Below are 20,777 nucleotides of genomic sequence, written 5' to 3'. Positions count from 1 at the left end.
CACTGACACTGAGTAACTGTTGTTTTGAAACTGTAACTGTATTTCCCATCTGGCACCCCTCAAATGTTCCAGGGCTTGACTAGGCTGGACTGGACATAACTGGTAGCCAAACAGAGCAATGTGAGAGAAATGTGTATGGACAATTCCACGGTAACGGAATTATGTATTGACTCAGTTTTTTCTAACTTTAAAATGTATGCCAAACAAGGACTACTTTTAACAATTTCCACAGAAAAATGTACAAAACCTAATTTAGTGGAAGAACTGTGCAGATTGTTGTGGAAAACTCGATCCAAAGATTAAGGCAGAGACTATTTAATTGTATAATAGAAACATCTTTAATCAAGCAGCTGCGAGGGATATCTACAGTATCTCTGGTTTCACAGGGAAGAACTCCAAGAGTAAATGGTTACATGTCCCTTATATAGTGGGAGGTGATAATACATTAATATTGTTATTTTATACAAGTAACAGTTCCGGAACAAAATGGCCTTGTGTTAGTGTGCAGACATACCAGGAGTCTATGAAAGGCATAAGATCACAGTCCAACACAGAACATATCCCTTGAGAAGTGACAACAGCTCACCCCAAATTCTGCCACTACAAGATGCAAACTTTGTAATGGAATTACGGTAAAATCTCGCTCAGGTTTTTATGCGACCATGTTTTCCGAAAACTGTTAAATATCTATCTCTATATTAAGATTCACAGATGTCTGCAGAAAGAATGGTGTGTCAGCTATTCAGCTATGACATGGCACCTTCAGTTTGAAAAAATCTAATCTGGTTATTGAACTACAGTAAGTGAAGTGAATTTACACCTGGTAATGGAATTACAGTAACAGAATTACATCATTACATCACTACACAGAAATGCATAATTATGGAAATGAATTTGGTACCAATTTGTTAACGGAATTACGAGTTTTAATCACTTAATAATTCATAAACAAAATTGATATCAGTAAAATCACTATAACTAATTGGTAGGTCTACCATTATGTGTTATTTCTGTGAACTTTCATTATCCTCCCTCATGAGGAGGTTTTAGTAAAACTAAATGCATGCTCTTCAATCGAACGCTGCTTGCACCCGCCCGCCCGCCCGACTAGAATCACTACTCTCGGCGGGTCTGACTTAGAATATGTGGACAACTACAAATACCTATGTGTCTGGTAAGACCGTAAACTCTCCTTCCAGACTCACATTAAGCATCTCCAATCCAAAGTTAAATCTAGCAACAAAGCCTCCTTCACTCATGGTGCTAAACATGCTCTCATAAAACTGACTATCCTACCGATCCTTGACTTCGGCGATGTCATTTACAAAATAGCTTCCAACACTCTACTCAGCAAATTGGATGTAGTCCATCACAGTGCCATCCGTTTTGTCACCAAAGCCCCATATACTACCCACCATTGTGACCTGTACGCTCTCGTTGGCTGGCCCTCACTACATATTCGTCGCCAAACCCACTGGCTCCAGGTCATCTATAAATCACTTATAGGCAAATCCCTGCCTTATCTTAGATCATTGGTCACCATAGCAACACCCACCCGTAGTATGCGCTCCAGCAGGTATATCTCACTGGTCATTCCCAAAGCCAACACCTCCTGTGGCCGCCATTTCTTCAAGTTCTCTGCTGCAAATGACTGGAACGAACTGCAAAAATCTGTGAAGCTGGAGACACTTATCTCCCTCACTAACTTTAAGCATCAGTTGTCAGAGCAGCTTACCGATCACTGCACCTGTACACAGCCCATCTGTAATTAGCCCACCCAACTACCTCATACCCTTATTGTTATTTACATTGTTATTTATTTTGCTCATTTGCACCACAGTATCTCTATTTGCACATCATCTTCTGCACATCTATCACTCCAGTGTTAATACTAAATTGTAATTATTTTGCACTATGGCCTATTTATTGCCTTACCTCCATAACTTACTACATTTGCACACACTGTATATAGATTTTCTATTGTGTTATTGACTGTACGTTTTGTTTATTCCATATTTAACTCTGTGTTGTTGTTTTTAATCGCACTGCTTTGCTTTATCTTGGCCAGGTCGCAGTTGTAAATGAGAACTTGTTCTCAACTGGCTTACCTGGTTAAATAAATAAAAAATAAAAAATAAAAAGAGGGAGAGAAACAAAAAAATATCTTAAAGATATGTGGGTTTTTGGTAACGGAATTACAAGGCACAAGGCAATCTTTCTTAAACTTACAGAAGGTAAACAATTTCTCCAAAAATACATATAAATGTTGATATTAGTTGGCAGGGGTCTTTAAGTCAACATTTATTGTGTTTTGATGTATTTCTTATTCCTTTTAAGACTTTTTCTGGTAGATGTTTACAGTATTTATCCAGAAATCAAATTTTAAGATGGAAAATGGTTGAAAAATGTATCTATGCCTTCATTTTCCAAAAACAGACTCTTAGCTTTCATTTGACACCCAATATGATATGCTCCTATGAACTTCACATGTTGGTGCACATGGGTCCTTTTCGATGGAAATACCCATATCATGAAAAACACGTTAGTGGGATAAACAAGAGAGAGGGAAAGAGAGAGGGATTGAGAGAGAGAGCGAGCAAGAGAGGGAGACAGAGAGAGAGAAAGAAAGAAAGAACGAAAGAAGGAAAAAAGAGAGGGAGAGTAAGAGAGACATGGGGAGATCTGGGAGTGGGACAGACAGAGAGAGGGAGAAAGACTAAGTAACATTCATACTATAATAACCTCTGATTATAGCCTTGGGCTCCAAACAAAGGGAGCACAAACATGTGTGGAAGGCAATTAACTTGTTTCCACTGGCTGTTTTTGTTGGGTGTATGTTGTGGTAAACAATGACTAAGACCCGGACTTTGGGTCTGTATCAGTCTGAAAGAAAACAACGTAATGTGCCAGAGAAAGAAAAATAACATACCATTTCTGTTATTCTGTATCAAAGAAGAACAATTCGTGTGTAAACCAACATCTAAAAACGAATTATCCTAAAAGCCGTTACAGGAAAAACCCAAATCCTCTCATCGGCCTACACCTATTTAAACAATCCATAATAATCCTTGGCCTCTACCTGGCTCGCGCTTGGTAATACCTTCTGATGAGCCCATTTCCCCAAAGAGCTATGACGTTTCCCATAGCTGCTTCCCATATCTAGCATCACATCACAGATCTGTCTTCCATATGTCTTCCTCCTCTCTGTCGCTCTTACTGTGTCTCACTGATTCTCCCTATCCTTCACTCCTCTCTCTGTTTCACTCCCTCGTTCATTCCACTGTGAATGTGTGTGTGCATGTGTGTGTGATGAGGTGATGTGGGGAGCGGAGGACATCAAAGGACAGTTGACACTTGGCCCCAGGGAAAGGGAGGAGAGCTGTCTCTCTATCTCCACTCGCTTCCTGTGAGGAAAGCCAGAGCAGCTCAGAGAAATACAAATGATAATGTAGTACACTATTAGTGACATCAATGCACATACAGTGAGGGAAAAAAGTATTTGATCCCCTGCTGATTATGTACGTTTGCCCACTGACAAAGAAATGATCAGTCTATCATTTTAATGGTAGGTTTATTTGAACAGTGAGAGACAGAATAACAACAAAAAAATCCAGAAAAACGAATGTCAAAAATGTTATAAATTGATTTGCATTTTAATGAGGGAAATAAGTATTTGACCCCCTCTCAATCAGAAAGATTTCTGCTCCCAGGTGTCTTTTATACAGGTAACGAGCTGAGATTAGGAGCACACTCTTAAAGGGAGTGCTCCTAATCTCAGTTTGTTACCTGTATAAAAGACACCTGTCCACAGAAGCAATCCATCAATCAGATTCCAAACTCTCCACCATGGCCAAGACCAAAGAGCTCTCCAAGGATGTCAGGGACAAGATTGTAGACCTACACAAGGCTGGAATGGGCTACAAGACCATCGCCAAGCAGCTTGGTGAGAAGGTGACAACAGTTGGTGTGATTATTCGCAAATGGAAGAAACATAAAAGAACTGTCAATCTCCCTCGGCCTGGGGCTCCATGCAAGATCTCACCTCGTGGAGTTGCAATGATAATGAGAACGGTGAGGAATCAGCCCAGAACTACATGGGAGGATCTTGTCAATGATCTCAAGGCAGCTGGGACCATAGTGACCAAGAAAACAATTGGTAACACACTACGCCGTGAAGGACTGAAATCCTGCAGCGGCCGCAATGTCCCCCTGCCCAAGAAAGCACATATACAGGCCCGTCTGAAGTTAGCCAATGAACATCTGAATGATTCAGAAGAGAACTGGGTGAAAGTGTTGTGGTTAGATGAGACCAAAATCGAGCTCTTTGGCATCAACTCAACTCGCCGTGTTTGGAGGAGGAGGAATGCTGCCTATGACCCCAAGAACACCATCCCCACCGGGTGTTTTTCTGCTAAGGGGACAGGACAACTTCAGTGCATCAAAGGGACGATGGATGGGGCCATGTACCGTCAAATCTTGGGTGAGAACCTCCTTCCCTCAGCCAGGGCATTGAAAATGGGTCGTGGATGGGTATTCCAGCATGACAATGACCCAAAAAACACGGCCAAAGCAACAATGGAGTGGCTCAAGAAGAAGCACATTAAGGTCCTGGAGTGGCCTAGCCAGTCTCCAGACCTTAATCCCATAGAAAATCTGTGGAGGGAGCTGAAGGTTCGAGTTGCCAAACGTCAGGCTCGAATCCATAATGACTTGGAGAAGATCTGCAAAGAGGAGTGGGACAAAATCCCTCCTGAGATGTGTGCAAACCTGGTGGCCAACTACAAGAAACGTCTGACCTCTGTGATTGCCAACAAGGGTTTTGCCACCAAGTACTAAGTCATGTTTTTCAGAGAGGTCAAATACTTATTTCCCTCATTAAAATGCAAATCAATTTATAACATGTTTTACATGCGTTTTTCTGGATTTTTTTATTTTTTATTCTGTCTCTCACTGTTCAAATAAACCTACCATTAAAATTATAGACTGATCATGTCTTTGTCAGTGGGCAAACATACAAAATCAGCAGGGGATCAAATATTTTTTTCCCTCACTGTACTGAGGTCTTGTTCATAGTTTTCAGTTAGAGATCTAGTGCTTACATCGATCCAAGACGTCATTGTAGAATGTTCTCCGTACGGCAACGTCTTTTATTTAAAGTATCATGTAATAACATTTATGGAAATAACATTAGTCGTTTGAAGTTCTCTATGGCACTGTGTTGACTATCTAATGATTGTGTACAATCATTGTGTATTGGATTGTGGATTGTGTATTATTATATTGGATCTATAGGGAATCCTACAGTAAGTCAGAAAACACTAGCAAAACCAATTTAAAAACTTCAAAAATGTAAGAACGTTGAAGTGACTTAATTAGATAGTCTCATACATTCACAGATCATGTCAAATCACTTTTGTTTTAGGGTATTTAAACCAATTTTGCTTTGTAGCTTTAGTGATATACAGTGCATTCAGAAAGTATTCACACCCCTTTACTTTTTCCATATTTTGTTGTGTTACAGCCTGCATTTTTTATTGATTAAATTGATATTTGTGTCACTGATCTAAACACAATACCCCATAATGTCAAAGTGGAATTTAGTTTTTTGAAAAGTATTCAACCCATTTGTTATGGCAAGCCTAAATAAGTTCAGGAGTAAAAATGTGCTTAATAAGTTGCATGGATTCGGTGTTCAATAATAATGTTTAACATGATTTTTGAATGACTACCCCCATCTCTGTACCGCACACATACAATTATCTGTAAGGTCTCTCAATCAAGTAGTGAAATCCAAGCACAGATTCAACCACAAAGACATGGGGGGTTTTTCAATGCCTCGCAAAGAAGGGCACCGATTGGTAGATGTGTACAAATAAAAAAAGATGCTGAATATCACTTTGAGCATGATGAAGTTATTAATTAAGCCTTGGATGGTGTATCAATACACCCAGTCACTACACAAATACAGGCATCCTTCCTAACTCAGTTGCCGGAGAGGAAGGAAACTGCTCAGGGATTTCACCATGAGGCCAATGGTGATTTTAAAACAGCTACAGAGTTTAATGGTTGCGATATGAGAAAACGGAGGATGGATCAACAACATTGTAGTTACTCCAGAATACTAACCTAAATGACAGAGTGAAAAGAAGGAAGCCTGTACAGAATAAAAATATTCCAAAACATGTTTGCAACAAGGCACTAAAGTAATCCTGCAAAAAATGTGGCAAAGAAATGAACTTTTTGTCCTGAATACAAAGCGTTATGTTTGGGGCAAATCCAACACAACACATCACTGAGTACCACTCTTCATATTTTCAAGCATGGTGGTGGCTGCATCATGTTATGGGTATGCTTGTCATCGGCAAGGTTTTTTTGGGGGGTTAAAAATAAATGGAATACAGCTATAAGCACAGGCAAAATCCTAGAGGAAACCCTGGTTCAGTCTGCTTCCCACCAGACACTGGGAGATGAATTCACCTTTCAGCAGGACAATAACCTAAAACACAAGGCCAAATCTACACTGGAGTTGCTTTTTTTTTAAACCCTTTTTCTCCCCAATTGGTTGTTACAGTCTTGTCCCATTGCTGCAACTCCTTTACGGACTCGGGAGAGACTACGGTCAAGAGCCACGCGTCCTCCGAAACACGACCCTGCCAAGCTGCACTGCTTCTTGACACAATGCTCGCTTGTCAGAGGAAACACAGTCCAGCTGGTGACCGAAGTCAGCTTGCACCCAGCCCGCCACAAGGAGTCACTAGATGGGACAAGGAAATCCCGGCCTGCCAAACCTTCCCCTAACCCTGACGACGCTGGGTCAATTGTGCGCGGCTCATGGGTTTCCAGGTCATGGCCGGCTGTGACACAGCCTGGGATCGAACCCGGGTCTGTAGCGATGCAGTGCCTTAGACCGCTGCACTACTCGGGAGGCCTACACTGGAGTTGCTTACCAAGAATACATAGAATGTTCTTTAGTGGCTCTAGTTAGTTTTGGCTTGAAAATCAATGGCAAGACTTGATAATGGGTGTCTAGCAATGATCAACAATCAACTTGACAGAGCGTGAAGAATTTTTAAATGAATAATGGGGAAATATTGTACAATGCAGGTGTGTAAAGCTCTTAGAGAGTTACCCAAAAGACTCACAGCTGTAATCGCCGCCAAATGTGCTTCTACAAAGTATTGATTTAGGGGTGTGAATACTTATGTAAATGACATATTTCTGTATTTCATTTTCAATACATTTGCTAACATTTCTAGAAACATGTTTTCACTTTGTCATTATGGGGTATTGTTTGTTGATGGGTGCGAAAAAAATCAGGCTGTAAAACAACAAAATGTGTAATAAGTCTTGGGGTATAAATACTTTCTGAAGGCACTGTATATTTGTCTGTCATTATGCTGCTCTATACACAAGATTGTGATCATTAAAATAAATAGATGTCAAAACTGCATTCCTACAGTACAGTTCTACAATGCCAGATATAGTTAGGGAGCAAATGACACTCAGATTGATAGCTCTCCCTCCATCTCTCCAATAAAGAGAAAAAGGCATCAATATTCTTCTACATTCTTGTCTTACCCTGAAAATGGTTGACGAAAGACAGACGGTGAGAGAGATGTTACTCCATTTCAGTTATTCCATCCATATTCCACTTGTTGTTCATGTCGTATTATCCTAATTACGGAATAAAATCGAATAGTTTTTTTTCCTTTCCTAAACTTTTCATTTCAGCACTAAGTTGAAAGAGGGCTGGCTCTGGCTCGAAGGCGTGTTTTCCAACAAAAACTTCGTCCAATCGAATGTTGTAAAGGCGTGGCCATGTAGATTAAATACGTAATATATACAATATGATCGACATATATTTCAACCAATGAACGCCAACAATTTTCTCTGACAGAATTATTGGCCAATAAGAGCATCCTCAGGGCGGGCTTATGGAAACTCCGGAATTGACGTTATACACGTGTAGCATGATGGTGGCTAGCAGCAGCTGAGAGAAGCCACAGAAAATATTATTTGTGATACCAGGTTGTTAATTGCAATTTTGCATGTTTATTAAAAAGTCCTTACCTAAACGTGAAATCACTCAAATTCTGGTGAGTGGGTCTTTTACGCTACATTAGCTGTAGTTGCTTCCCCTCTTTTTGCATGCTAACGTATAACGTTACCTCTCTAGGTCATGGGTAACGTTAACTTATATGTATGTTTCATTGATCATCATTTAGCTAGCTATGTATGATATCTTCAGACAGTTTTTTAAAAGTCAGCATATATAACACGTTACGGAAAAGTATAGCTATACATGTCTTGCAATTATGAAGACGTAGCTAGCAAGCTAGCTAGTTGTGCTGCGTTCATAACCATGTGGGAAGGTGGTAATTCCAAGTTGTGAAGTGTTAAATACCAGTAGGATGCATTCATGTGCTTTGTTTGAACTCGTTGAGAAACGCCGATTGTCTAATGGTCAACAAGCTGCGTCAACCATAAAGTAAAAGTACAGCTGTCATGCTTGTAAACAAATGATAGTGTTCAAAAAACATATTAATAGAATGATTTTTATAAATAATGTTTTGTTGCATTTAACTGCCGAAAATGCTGTTATTGAGAGAATTTCCTTAGTAGTTTACGTCAGAGGTCAGCATGTGGGAGAAGTCGGAGCTCGTGATGTGGCGCAGCGGTCTAAGGCACTGCATCTCAGTGCTAGAGGCGTCACTACAGACCCTGGTTCGATTCCAGGCTGTATCACAATGTGGTTGGGAGTCCCATATGGCGGCGCTTAATTGGCCCAGAGTCGTCCGGGGTAGGCCGTCATTGTAAATAAGAATTTGTTCTTAACTGACTTGCCTAGTTAAATAAGGGTAAAATAAAAGATGCGTTTCCCACTAATAATTACCAGTTGGATGGGTGTGAAAGTGGATTTTTCCCATTCGTATGTGGTAAATACCACCTTCCCACTTGGTTATGAACACAGCATTATTCACTAGGATATTCGCTCTAGAAAGTGTGTGGGTGCGGTTCCAATGTATGGTAGTGGTCACCAATCCTGTCCCTGTAGAGCTACATCCAGGGTGTGCACTGTGCTGGCTTTTGTTTCAACCCAACACTACCACACCTGATTGAACTTCTCAACAGAGCTTCAACAGTAGAACTTATGTAGCTAGATGTTGTTTAACGCTTCACCTGGCTGTCCTGTCAGGGGAGTCATGGTGACAAAGAAGAAAACTGTGAAAGTGGAGGCTGTGGTCTTGGACAAGGACAGGCTTGACAAGTTGATAGGTGAGAGGATGGAATTTGTGGTAGCTACTGATTATTGTAAGTGTGGTGGTGGTTTTTCTGCTGTGTAAAGTGATTATCTGTGTGTGTGTGTGTTTCAGCGTCTCTCTCTGTGGATGGAGGAGATGAAGTGATCAGACAGCTAGCCCAGACCTTGCAGGACTGTCTGGCGTTGACTGACCCAGTGCAGCAGATCCAACTGGTCAAGAAGGTTGGTGTCCATTCTCACTCTCATTACCTCAACTAACTGATAGTGTTTGGTATTTTAGATTTGGGTCACACCTATGATCGGGACGATAACAATATTGCGATGCTCGTTAGTATCGTGGCAAGGAAACAAAACACAAAGCGGATTTAACTTATTTAGGAAAACAGCCCAAATGTTGTAAACAGACATCATTATCAAGTCACATTTATCCAATCAAATGTTATTTGTCACATGCTTCATAAACAACAGGTGTAACAATGCAGATAAAAAAAGATGAATAACAAAAAAATAATACCACGAGGAATAAATACACAATGAGTAACGATAGCTTGGCTATATACACAGCGTACCAGTACCGAGTCAAGGTGCAGGGGTACAAGGTAATGGAGCTTGATATGTACAGTGCATTCAGAAAGTAATCAGACCCAACACTACCACTTTTTCCACATTTTGTTACATCCTAATTCTAAAATTGATTAAATAAATGTTTTTCCTCATCAATCTACACACAATACCCCATAATGACAAAGCGAAAACAGGTTTTTAGTAATTGTTTCTATTTTATTACAAATAAAAAACAGAAATACCTTATTTACATGAATATTCAGACCTTTTGCTATGAGACTCGAAATTGAGCTCTGGTGCATCCTGTTTTCATTGATCATCCTTGGGATGTTTCTACAACTTGATTGGAGTCGACCTGTGATAAATTCAATTGATTGGATATGATTCGGAAAGGCACACACCTGTCTATATAAGGTCCCACAGTTGACAGTGCATGTCAGAGCAAAAACCAAGCCATGAGGTCGAAGGAATTGTCCGTAGAGTTCCTAGACAGGATTGTGTCGAGGCACAGATCTGGGGAAGGGTACCAAAACATTTCTGCAGTATTGAAGGTCCCCAAGAACACAGTGGCCTCCATCATTCTTAAATGGAAGAAGTTTGGAACCACCAAGACTCTTCCTAGAGATGGCTGCCCGGCCAAACTGAGCAATCGGGGGAGAAGGGCCTTGGTCAGGGAGGTGACCAAGAACCCAATGGTCCCTCTGAGGAGATGGGGAAACCTTCCAGAAGGACAACCGTCTCTGCAGCACCCCACCAATCAGGCCTTTATGGTAGAGTGGCCAGACGGAAGCCACTCCTCAGTAAAAGGCACATGACAGCCCGCTTGGAGTTTGCCGAAAAGCACCTAAAGGACTCTGACCATGTGAAACCAGATTCTCTGTCAGAGGAAGGCCCTACAAATTGCCAGACTCCAGCCACCCTCGTCATAGACTGCTCTCTCTGGTACCGCATGGCAAGCAGTACCGGAGCACCGAGTCTAGGTCCAAAAGTCTTCTTAACAGCTTCTACCCCCAAGCCATAAGACTGCTGAACAGCTAATCATGGCTACCTGGACACTGATGCTACTCGCTGTTTATTATCTATGCATAGTCACTTTACCCCTACCTACATGTACATATTACCTCAATTACGTCAACTAACCTGTACCCCTGCACATTGACTCTGTACCGGTACCCCCTGTATATAGAATTGTTATTGTTATGTTATTGTTGCTCTTTTATTTTTTAAACTTTATATTTACTAAATAAATTATTCTTAACTCTTTTATTTTTCTTAACTGCATTGTTGGTTAAAGGCTTGTAAGTAAGCACGTCACGGTAAGGTCTACACCTGTTGTATTCGGCGCATGTGACAAATACAATTTGATTTGATGAAACCAAGATTGAACTCTTTGACCTGAATGCCAAGCGTCAAGTCTGGAGGAAACCTGGCACCCTACGGTGAAGCATGATGGTGGCAGCCTCCTTGCTCGCACACGCTTTTTCAGTTCTGCCTACACATTTTCTATAGGATTGAGGTCAGGGCTTTGTGATGGCCACTCCAATACCTTGACTTTGTTGTCCTTAAGCCATTTTGCCACAACTTTGGAAGTATGCTTGGGGTCATTGTCCATTTGGAAGACCCATTTGCGACCAAGCTTTAACTTCCTGACTGATGTCTTGAGATGTTGCTTCAATATATCCACATCATTTTCCTTCCTCATGATGCAATCTATTTTGTGTAGTGCACCAGTCCCTCCTGCAGCAAAGCACCCCCACAGCATGATACTGCCACCCCCGTGCTTCACGGTTGGGATGGTGTTCTTCGGCTTGCAAGCTTTCCCCTTTTTCCTCCAAACATAAGAATGGTAATTATGGCCAAACAGTTTTATTTTTGTTTCATCAGACCAGAGGACATTTCTCCAAAAAGTACGATCTTTGTCCCCATGTGCAGTTGCAAACCGTATTCTGGCTTTTTTATGGCGGTTTTGGAGCAGTGGCTTCTTCCTTGCTGAGCGGCCTTTCAGGTTATGTCGATATAGGACTCGTTTTACTGTGGATAGAGATACTTTTGTACCTGTTTCCTGCAGCATCTTCACAAGGTCCTTTGCTGTTGTTCTGGGATTTATTTGCACTTTTTGCACCAAAGTACGTTCATCTCTAGGAGACAGAAAGCGTCTCCTTCCTGAGCGGGATGACGACTGCGTGGTCCCATGGTGTTTATACTTGCATACTATTGTTTGTACAGATGAACGTGGTACCTTCAGGCGTTTGGAAATTGCTCCCAAGGATGAATCAGACTTTTGGAGGTCTACAATGTTCTTTCTGAGGTCTTGGCTGATTTTCTTTAGATTTTCCCATGATGTCAAGCAAAGAGGCACTGAGTTTGAAGGTAGGCCTTGAAATACATCCACAGGTACACCTCCAATTGACTCAAATTATGTCAATTTGCCTATCAGAAGCTTCTAAAGCCATGACATAATTTTCTGGATTTTTCCAAGCTGTTTATAGGCACAGTCAACTTAGTGTATGTAAACTTCTGACCCACTGGAATTGTGATACAGTGAATTATAAGTGAAATAATCTGTCTTTAAACAATTGTTGGTAAATTACTTGTGTCATTCACAAATTAATGTCCTAACTGACTTGCCAAAACTATAGTTTGATAAAAAAATATATTTGTGGAGTGGTTGAAAAACGAGTTATAATGACTCCAACCTAAGTGTATGTAAACTTCCGACTTCAACTGTAGGTAGGTATAAAGTCACTAGGCAAAAACGTGGGATTCAAATTGATTTAATTGTCATCTTTTGTCAACGATCTACACAAAATACTCTGTCAAAGTGGAAGAAAAATTCCAACATTTGTAAAAGATTAGATAAGTGTTCAACCCCCTGAGTCAATACATGTAATCACCTTTTGCAGAAATTACAGCTTTTAGTCTTTCTGGGTATTTCTTAAGAGCTTTCCACACCTGCATTGTGCAACATTTGCCCATTATTCTTTTCAAAATTCTTCAAGCTCTGTCAGATTGGTTGTTGATCATTGCTAGACAACCATTTTCAGGTCTTGCGCTAGATTTTCAAGCAGATTTAAGTAATAACTGTAACTAGGCCACTCAGGAACCTTCACTGTCTTCTTGATAAGCAATTCCAGTGTAGATTTGGTCTTGTGTTTTAGGTTATTTTCCAGCTGAAAGGTGAATTAATCTCCCAGTGTCTGGTGGAAAGCAGACTGAACCAGGTTTTCCTCTAGGATTTTCCTGTGCTTAACTCCAATCCGTTTCTTTTTTATCCTGAATAACTCCCCAGTCCTTAGCGATTACCAGTATACCCATAACATGATGCAGCCACCACTATGCTTGAAAATATGGAGAGTGGTACTCGGTAATGTGTTGTATTGATTTTGCCCCAAACAACATAAGACTTTAGTATTCAGGTCAAAAAGTGAATTGCTTTGCCACATTATTTTGCAGTAATACTTTAGTGCCTTGTTGTAAACAGGATGCATGTTTTGTAATATATTTTTTTCTACAGGCTTCCTTCTTTTCACTTTGTCAATTAGGTTACTATTGTGGAGTAACTACAATGTTGTTGATCGCTGCTCAGATAATTGTGTGTGTGACGTACAGAGATGAGGTAATCATTAAAAAATCATGTTAAACACTATTCTTGCACAGAGTGAGTCCATGCAACTTATGTGACTTGTTAAGCACATTGAATACTTATTGACTCAAGACATTCCAGCTTTTCCTTTTTTATTCAAAATGTGTAAAAAGATAATTCCACTTTGTACATTATGTGGTATTGTGTTTAGGCCAGTGACAAACATATCTCAATTTAATCAATTTTACATTCAGGCTGTAACAACAAAATGTGGAAAGAGTCAAGGGGTGTGAATACTTTCTTTAGGCACTGTAACTATACTGAACAAAAATATAAACGCAACATGTAAAGTGTTTGTCCGATGTTTCATGAGCTGAAATAAAAGATCCCAGAAATGTTCCATATGCACAAGAAGCTTATTTCTATAAAATGTTGTGCATACATTTGTTTACATCCCTGTTAGTGAGCATTTCTCCATTGCCAAGATAATCCATCCACCTGACAGGTGTTGCATATCAAGAAGCTGATTAAACAGTAAGATCATTACACAGGTGCACCTTGTGCTGGGGACAATAAAAGGCCTCTTTAAAATGTGTAGTTTTGTCACACAATACAATGCCACAGATGTCTCAAGTGTTGAGGGAGCGTGCAATTGACATGCTGACTGCAGGAATGTCCACCAGAGCTGTTGCCAGATAATTGAATGTTAATTTCTCTACCATAAGCTGCCTCCAACATCGTTTTAGAGAATGTGGCAGTACGTTCAACCGGCCTCACAACCGCAGGCCACGTGTATGGTGTCGTGTGGGCGAGCGCTTTGCTGATGTCAACGTTGTGAACAGAGTGCCCCATGGTGGCGGTGGGGTTATGGTATGGGCAGGCAAAAGCTACGAACAACAAACAATTGCATTTTATCAATGGCAATTTGAATGCACAGCGATAGTGACGAGATCCTGAGGCCCATTGTCGTGCCATCCATCTGCCGCATCACCTCATGTTTTAACATGATAATGTACAGCCCCATGTCGCAAGGATCTGTACAGAATTCCTGGAAGCTGAAAATGTCCCAATTCTTCCATGGCCTGCATACTCACCAGACATGTCACCCATTGAGCATGTCTGGGATGCTCTGGATCGACGTGTACTACAGCATGTTCCAGTTTCCGCCAATATCCAGGAATTTTGCACAGCCATTGAAGAGGAGTGGGACAACATTCCACAGGCCACAATCAACAGCCTGATCAACTCTATGCGAAGGAGATGTCGCGCTGCATGAGGCAAATGGTGGTCACACCGGTTACTGACTGGTTTTCTGATCCACTCCCTTACCTTTTTTTTAAGGTATCTTTGACCAATAGATGCATACAGTGGGGAGAACAAGTATTTGATACACTGCCAATTTTTTGCAAGTTTTCCTACTTACAAAGCATATAGAGGTCTGTAATTTTTATCATAGGTACACTTCAACTGTGAGAGACGGAATCTAAAACAAAAATCCAGAAAATCACATTGAATGATTTTTAAGTAATTAATTTGCATTTTATTGCATGACATAAGTATTTGATCACCTACCAACCAGTAAGAATTCCAGCTCTCACAGACCTGTTAGTTTTTCCTTAAGAAGCCCTCCTGTTCTCCACTCATTACCTGTATTAACTGCACCTGTTTGAACTCATTACCTGTATAAAAGACACCTGTCCACACACTCAATCAAACAGACTCCAACCTCTCCACAATGGCCAAGACCAGAGAGCTGTGTAAGGACATCAGGGATAAAATTGTAGACCTGCACAAGGCTGGGATGGGCTACAGGACAATAGGCAAGCAGCTTGGTGAGAAGGCAACAACTGTTGCTGCTATTATTAGAAAATGGAAGAAGTTCAAGATGACGGTCAATCACCCTCGGTCTGGGGCTCCATGCAAGATCTCACCTCGTGGGGCATCAATGATCATGAGGAAGGTGAGGGATCAGCCCAGAACTACACGGCAGGACCTGGTCAATGACCTGAAGAGAGCTGGGACCACAGTCTCAAAGAAAACCATTAGTAACACACTATGCCGTCATGGATTAAAATCCTGCAGAGCACGCAAGGTCCCCCTGCTCAAGCCAGCGCATGTCCAGGCCCGTCTGAAGTTTGCCAATGACCATCTGGATGATCCAGAGGAGGAATGGGAGAAGGTAATGTGGTCTGATGAGACAAAAATAGAGCTTTTTGGTCTAAACTCCACTCGCCGTGTTTGGAGGAAGAAGAAGGATGAGTACAACCCCAAGAACACCATCCCAACTGTGAAGCATGGAGGTGGAAACATCATTCTTTGGGGATGCTTTTCTGCAAAGGGGACAGGACGACTGCACCGTACTGAGGGGAGGATGGATGGGGCCATGTATCGTGATATCTTAGCCAACAACAACCTTCCCTCAGTAAGAGCATTGAAGATGGGTCGTGGCTGGGTCTTCCAGCATGACAACGACCTGAAACACACAGCCAGGGCAACTAAGGAGTGGCTCCGTATGAAGCATCTCAAGGTCCTGGAGTGGCCTAGCCAGTCTCCAGACCTGAACCCAATATAAAATCTTTGGAGGGAGCTGAAAGTCCGTATTGCCCAGCGACAGCCCCGAAACCTGAAGGATCTGGAGAAGGTCTGTATGGAGGAGTGGGCCAAAATTACATTTACATTTTAGTCATTTAGCAGACGCTCTTATCCAGAGCGACTTACAGTTAGTGAATACATATTTTTTTTATACTGGCCCCCCGTGGGAATCGAACCCACAACCCTGGCGTTGCAAACGCCATGCTCTATCAACTGAGCTACATCCCTGCCGGCCATTCCCTCCCCTACCCTGGACAACGCTGGGCCAATTGTGCGCCGCCCATGAGTCTCCCGGTCGCGGCCGGCTGCGACAGAGCCTGGATTCGAACCAGGATCTCTAGTGGCACAGTTAGCACTGCGATGCAGTGCCTTAGACCACTGCGCCACTCAGGAGCCCAAACCTGGTCAAGACCTACAGGAAACGTATGATCTCTGTAATTGCAAACAAAGGTTTCTGTACCAAATATTAAGTTCTGCTTTTCTGATTTATCAAATACTTATGTCATGCAATAAAATGCAAATTAATTACTTAAAAATCATACAATGTGATTTTCTGGATTTATCTTTTAGATTCCATCTCTGGATTTTTCTTTTAGATTCCATCTCTCACAGTTGAAGTGTACCTATGATAAAAATTACAGACCTCTACATGCTTTGTATGTAGGAAAACCTGCAAAATGTATCAAATACTTGTTCTCCCCACTGTATCTGTATTCCCAGTCATGTGAAATCCATAGATTTGTCCCTAATGAATTTATTTCAACTGACTGGTTTCCTTTATATGAACTGTAACTCAGTAAAATATTTGAAATTGTTGCATGTTGCATTTTTATTCAGTATATTTAGCAGTCTTATGGCTTGGGGGTAGACGCTGTTCAGGGTCCTTTTTGTTCCAGACTTGGTGCATCAGTACCGCTTGCTGTGCTGTGTCAGAGAAAACAGTTTATGACTTGGGTGGCTGGAGTCTGACAATTTTTAGGGCCTTCTTCTGATTCCGCCTAGTATGGAGTTCCTGGATGGCAGGGAGCTCAGCCCCAGTGAGGTACGCACTACCCTCTTTAGTGCCTTGCGGTCAGATGCCAAGCAGTTGCCATACCAAGCGGTGATGCAGCCAGTCAAGATGTTCTCAATGGTGCAGCTGTATAACTTTTTGAGGATCTGAGGGCCCATGCTAAATCTTTTCAGCCTCCTGAGGGGGAAGAGGCATTGTCGTGCCTTCTTCACGACTGTGTTGGTGTGTGTGGACCATGATAATTCATTAGTGATGTGGACACCAAGGAACTTGAAGCTCTTGACCCGCTCAACTACAGCTCTGTCGATGAGGATGGGGGCGTGCTCGGCCCTCTGTTTCCTGTAGTCCACGATCAGCTCCTTTTTGTCTTGCTGACGTTGAGGTCACTGCCAGGTCACTGACCACCTATAGGCTGTCTCATGGTCGTCGGTGATCAGGCCAACCACCGTCAGCAAACTTAATGATGGTGTTGGAGTCGTGCACATCCACACAGTCGTGGGTGAACAGGAAGGGACTAAGCATGCACCCCCATGTTGAGGGTCAGCATGGCAGATGTGTTGTTGCCTACCCTCGCCACCTGGGGGCGAACTGTCAGGAAGACCAGGATCCAGTTGCATAGGGAGGTGTTCAGTCCCATGGTCCTGAGCTTGGTGATGAACTTGAAGGGCACTATGGTGTTGAACGCTGAGTTAAAGTCAATAAACAGCATTCTCAAATAGGTGTTCCTCTTGTCCAGGTGGGAGAGGGCAGTATGGAGCGGAATAGATTCCGTCATCTGTGGATCTGTTGGGGAGGTATTTCTTTATTTTCTAAGCTATAGCACACAATATTTTACATACAGACGGTTTTTAAAAGTCCAAATAGGTCTGCTTTGTGTTTTAATTTTTGCCATGGAAAAAATATTGCAATACTGGTATCGTCACAGCCCAAGTCACTCCTCTGGTGCTCTGTGGGTTGGGTTGACATAAACATGCAGAGATGAGAGAACGTCAACTGTCTGGCTTGGGAGAACGTCAACTGTCTGGCTTGGGAGAACGTCAACTGTCTGGCTTGGGAGAACGTCAACTGTCTGGCTTGGGAGAACGTCAACTGTCTGGCTTGGGAGAACGTCAACTCGACCTGCACTGCAACAGAGAAGACACCAATATTGAGATGAGACTGTCAACTTAAACCATAAGTCCTACATGACACAGAACATTAGACCTACAATACTGTATCTCTATGCCGGGACAAAAAACAACATAACTGTCATCCAATTAACTCCTGCACATATGTTTTCATCTCACCATGTTTGCCAACCCCTCCCAGGTTCTCCTGGCTGGTCTAATGTCAGTGTGTGTCTCCAGGCAGGATCTCAGTTGGAGCTGCTGAATGAGGAGGAAACTTCCCATGGGCCTCTCCTCCAGGCTTGTCTGCACACCCTGGCCCTCATCTACACCTCCCTGTTGGCCAAGAACCCCCTCCGTAGGGCCAGCGCCAGGTACACCTCTCCTCTCCTCACCACCTCTTCCTCAGTCTCTGGCCCTGGAGAGCTACAGGGTGTGCAGGCTTTTGTTCTAGACCAGCACAACCACTACTGATTCAACTATGCAACTGCTGATCCACACCTTTAATGAGTTGAACAGGTGTGTTAGTGCTGGGTTGGAAGTGGAACAAAAGCCTACACATTCAGGACCAAGGATTGTGAACACTGCTCTACTGTTTTTTTAAAAAGTAGACTAGCAAACGTTATAGAATCGCTACAATAACGTAAACACTGAATCTACATGTTCTCTCTCTGCAGTGCCCTTAGCTCTGTACCAGACTGGCTGCAGGAGCAGACTGTCAGCTGTCTGTCCGTGTGTCTGTCAGACTGTCTGTCCACTGTGGGCTCAGACCACACCTCATACCCACACATGATAGACTCTATCACATCCTGCCTAGATGCCTTCCCTCTCGGTACATATGGAACCTCCTCATTTAGACTGTCTCTTGTGTTTGGTATAATTTGAATAAGATACACTTTATCCATAGTTCATTATATACCGAATGCTCTATTGCCTTTCAGGTGAGAGGTGTATACACGGTCTGCTAGCAGAGGGTGAGTGATTTGTTTATCTTTAGGTTTTTATCAAACCTGCTCAGGATGGTGAGCTCAAACACAGAAACATAGTTAATTGATGTCTTTGGGATAATATGCCTCTCCTTCTGTTCTTCTCTCCAGTGTTACAGTTCCTCCATAAGGCCTTGAGTGAATACCTCCAACTAAACAGGTAAGACAGCCTGTGCTTCTAAATCCTGGTCCTCGTGACCCACAGCACGGCAGGCCTTTGTTCGAGAACGGTACTAAAACACCCGATTCAACTAATACAGGACTTCATTAGTTGATTTAGTGTTAGTGCTGGGCTAAAACAAAAGCCTGCACCCACCCACAAGTATCAGGATTGAAAAATGTGTAGCGTGTGGCCTCTTACTGACTGGTGTGTGTTTGTCGCCCCCTGCTGTCTCCTCAGTGGTCTAGCAGGTCGCCATGTGGTCCAGGCCCAGCTCATGCACTCGTGTCTGGCTGCGGTCAAGGCCTCCATGCTGGTGGTGCAGAGGTCCCAGGAGCTCATCAGTGCCGCCCTACAGGCTGTCCAACCTCACTGCACCCTGCAGCTGACCCTCAGTGGCCTACTGGATTGCTACACACACATCCTCACAGATGGTGAGGACCATGTTACACCAGGGGTTTATTCACTAGCAACCAAACGGAAGCCAACAGAACGAAACGAGGAGGGACCTACCTGAATTTTTCCAATAGGAACTCTCGTTTTTTGTTGCAAAACAGTGTCCGTTTGGAGTAAACAGTTTCTGTTTTGCAACTGTTTGCTATGGCTTGGTCTGAATGAATACACCCCTGGTTACTCAACATCAGCTCATAAAGTCTGGGCACTGAGCATGAAAGTAATGAGTGGGCTCCCCCTGACTCTTTCCATGTATCTCTCTCCTTATCTCCCCTCTCTGTCTCGTCTGTTCTCTCTTTCCCCTCCGCTAGAGGAGTTTCTACAGTCTGTCCAGAGCACGGCTGGCATGGCAGTGGTCCTGCTGACCAGATCTGTCATGGGGAGTGGAGATCGAATGGCCGAAGTGGTGAGTGACTACACCCAATACACTCACAAATACCCTGAATGATTCAATTTGCATTGGATTCTTTTTGGTTGTTCAGTGATACTAGTAATGGCCATGATGTTGAATTATGGAACTTTTTGTCTGTGTCTCTTTCTGTATGTTTTTCTGTCTCTGTCCATCTGCCTGTCCAGGTGGCAGGTCTCCTGCAAGGTTCAGAGCAGAGTGGTGAGTGCGCCCCCGTGTGGCTGAGACAGAGCTGTATGGGGCTGTATGACAGTGGTCGTCCTGCGGGGGTGTCCCTCTACCTGTGTCATGGGGCCCTGGCTATGCTAAACTGGAGAGGGACAACCCAGGGGCCACAGAGGGAACAGCTGTTGCTGCTGGTTCCCCACACACTGCTGGCGCTGGACACCAGGTTAGCGACACGTATGCACGCAGGAGCTAGCACGCTGACACGCCGCACAGACACGCACATGTACAGTGAGGGAAAAAAGTATTTGATCCCCTACTGATTTTGTACGTTTGCCCACTGACAAAGACATGATCAGTCTATCATTTTAATGGTAGGTTTATTTGAAGAGTGAGAGACAGAATAACAAACAAAAAATCCAGAAAAACGCATGTAAAAAATGTTATAAATTGATTTGCATTTTAATGAGGGAAATAAGTATTTG

At 42.6% G+C, this 20,777-nt stretch overlaps 2 protein-coding genes across 2 annotated transcripts in view; one reads left to right on the top strand and one right to left on the bottom strand.

Moving 5' to 3' along the window:
- The window catches only part of plekhh2 (pleckstrin homology domain containing, family H (with MyTH4 domain) member 2), a 56,853-nt gene extending 49,166 nt beyond the window's left edge, over positions 1–7,687 (bottom strand). Inside the window, exon 1 of the mRNA XM_084153751.1 lies at positions 7,579–7,687. The gene's annotated coding sequence lies outside the window, so the exon portion shown is untranslated. The remainder of the gene's footprint in view (positions 1–7,578) is intronic.
- A 299-nt stretch (positions 7,688–7,986) lies between these two features.
- thada (THADA armadillo repeat containing) overlaps positions 7,987–20,777 on the top strand; it is a 109,373-nt gene continuing 96,582 nt past the window's right edge. Inside the window, exons 1-10 of the mRNA XM_084153487.1 lie at positions 7,987–8,096; positions 9,197–9,276; positions 9,375–9,484; positions 18,360–18,493; positions 18,797–18,951; positions 19,061–19,093; positions 19,217–19,265; positions 19,506–19,699; positions 20,030–20,124; positions 20,295–20,518. Of these exons, the coding sequence (XP_084009613.1) occupies positions 9,204–9,276; positions 9,375–9,484; positions 18,360–18,493; positions 18,797–18,951; positions 19,061–19,093; positions 19,217–19,265; positions 19,506–19,699; positions 20,030–20,124; positions 20,295–20,518 (1,067 nt within the window). The 5' untranslated portion in view covers positions 7,987–8,096; positions 9,197–9,203. The remainder of the gene's footprint in view (positions 8,097–9,196; positions 9,277–9,374; positions 9,485–18,359; positions 18,494–18,796; positions 18,952–19,060; positions 19,094–19,216; positions 19,266–19,505; positions 19,700–20,029; positions 20,125–20,294; positions 20,519–20,777) is intronic.

This window comes from Coregonus lavaretus, assembly GCF_964263955.1.
Source record: "Coregonus lavaretus genome assembly, chromosome: 36".
Taxonomy (NCBI): Eukaryota; Metazoa; Chordata; class Actinopteri; order Salmoniformes; family Salmonidae; genus Coregonus; species Coregonus lavaretus.
Note: the sequence above shows the minus strand (reverse complement) of the source record. Positions and strands in the feature narration are given on the sequence as shown.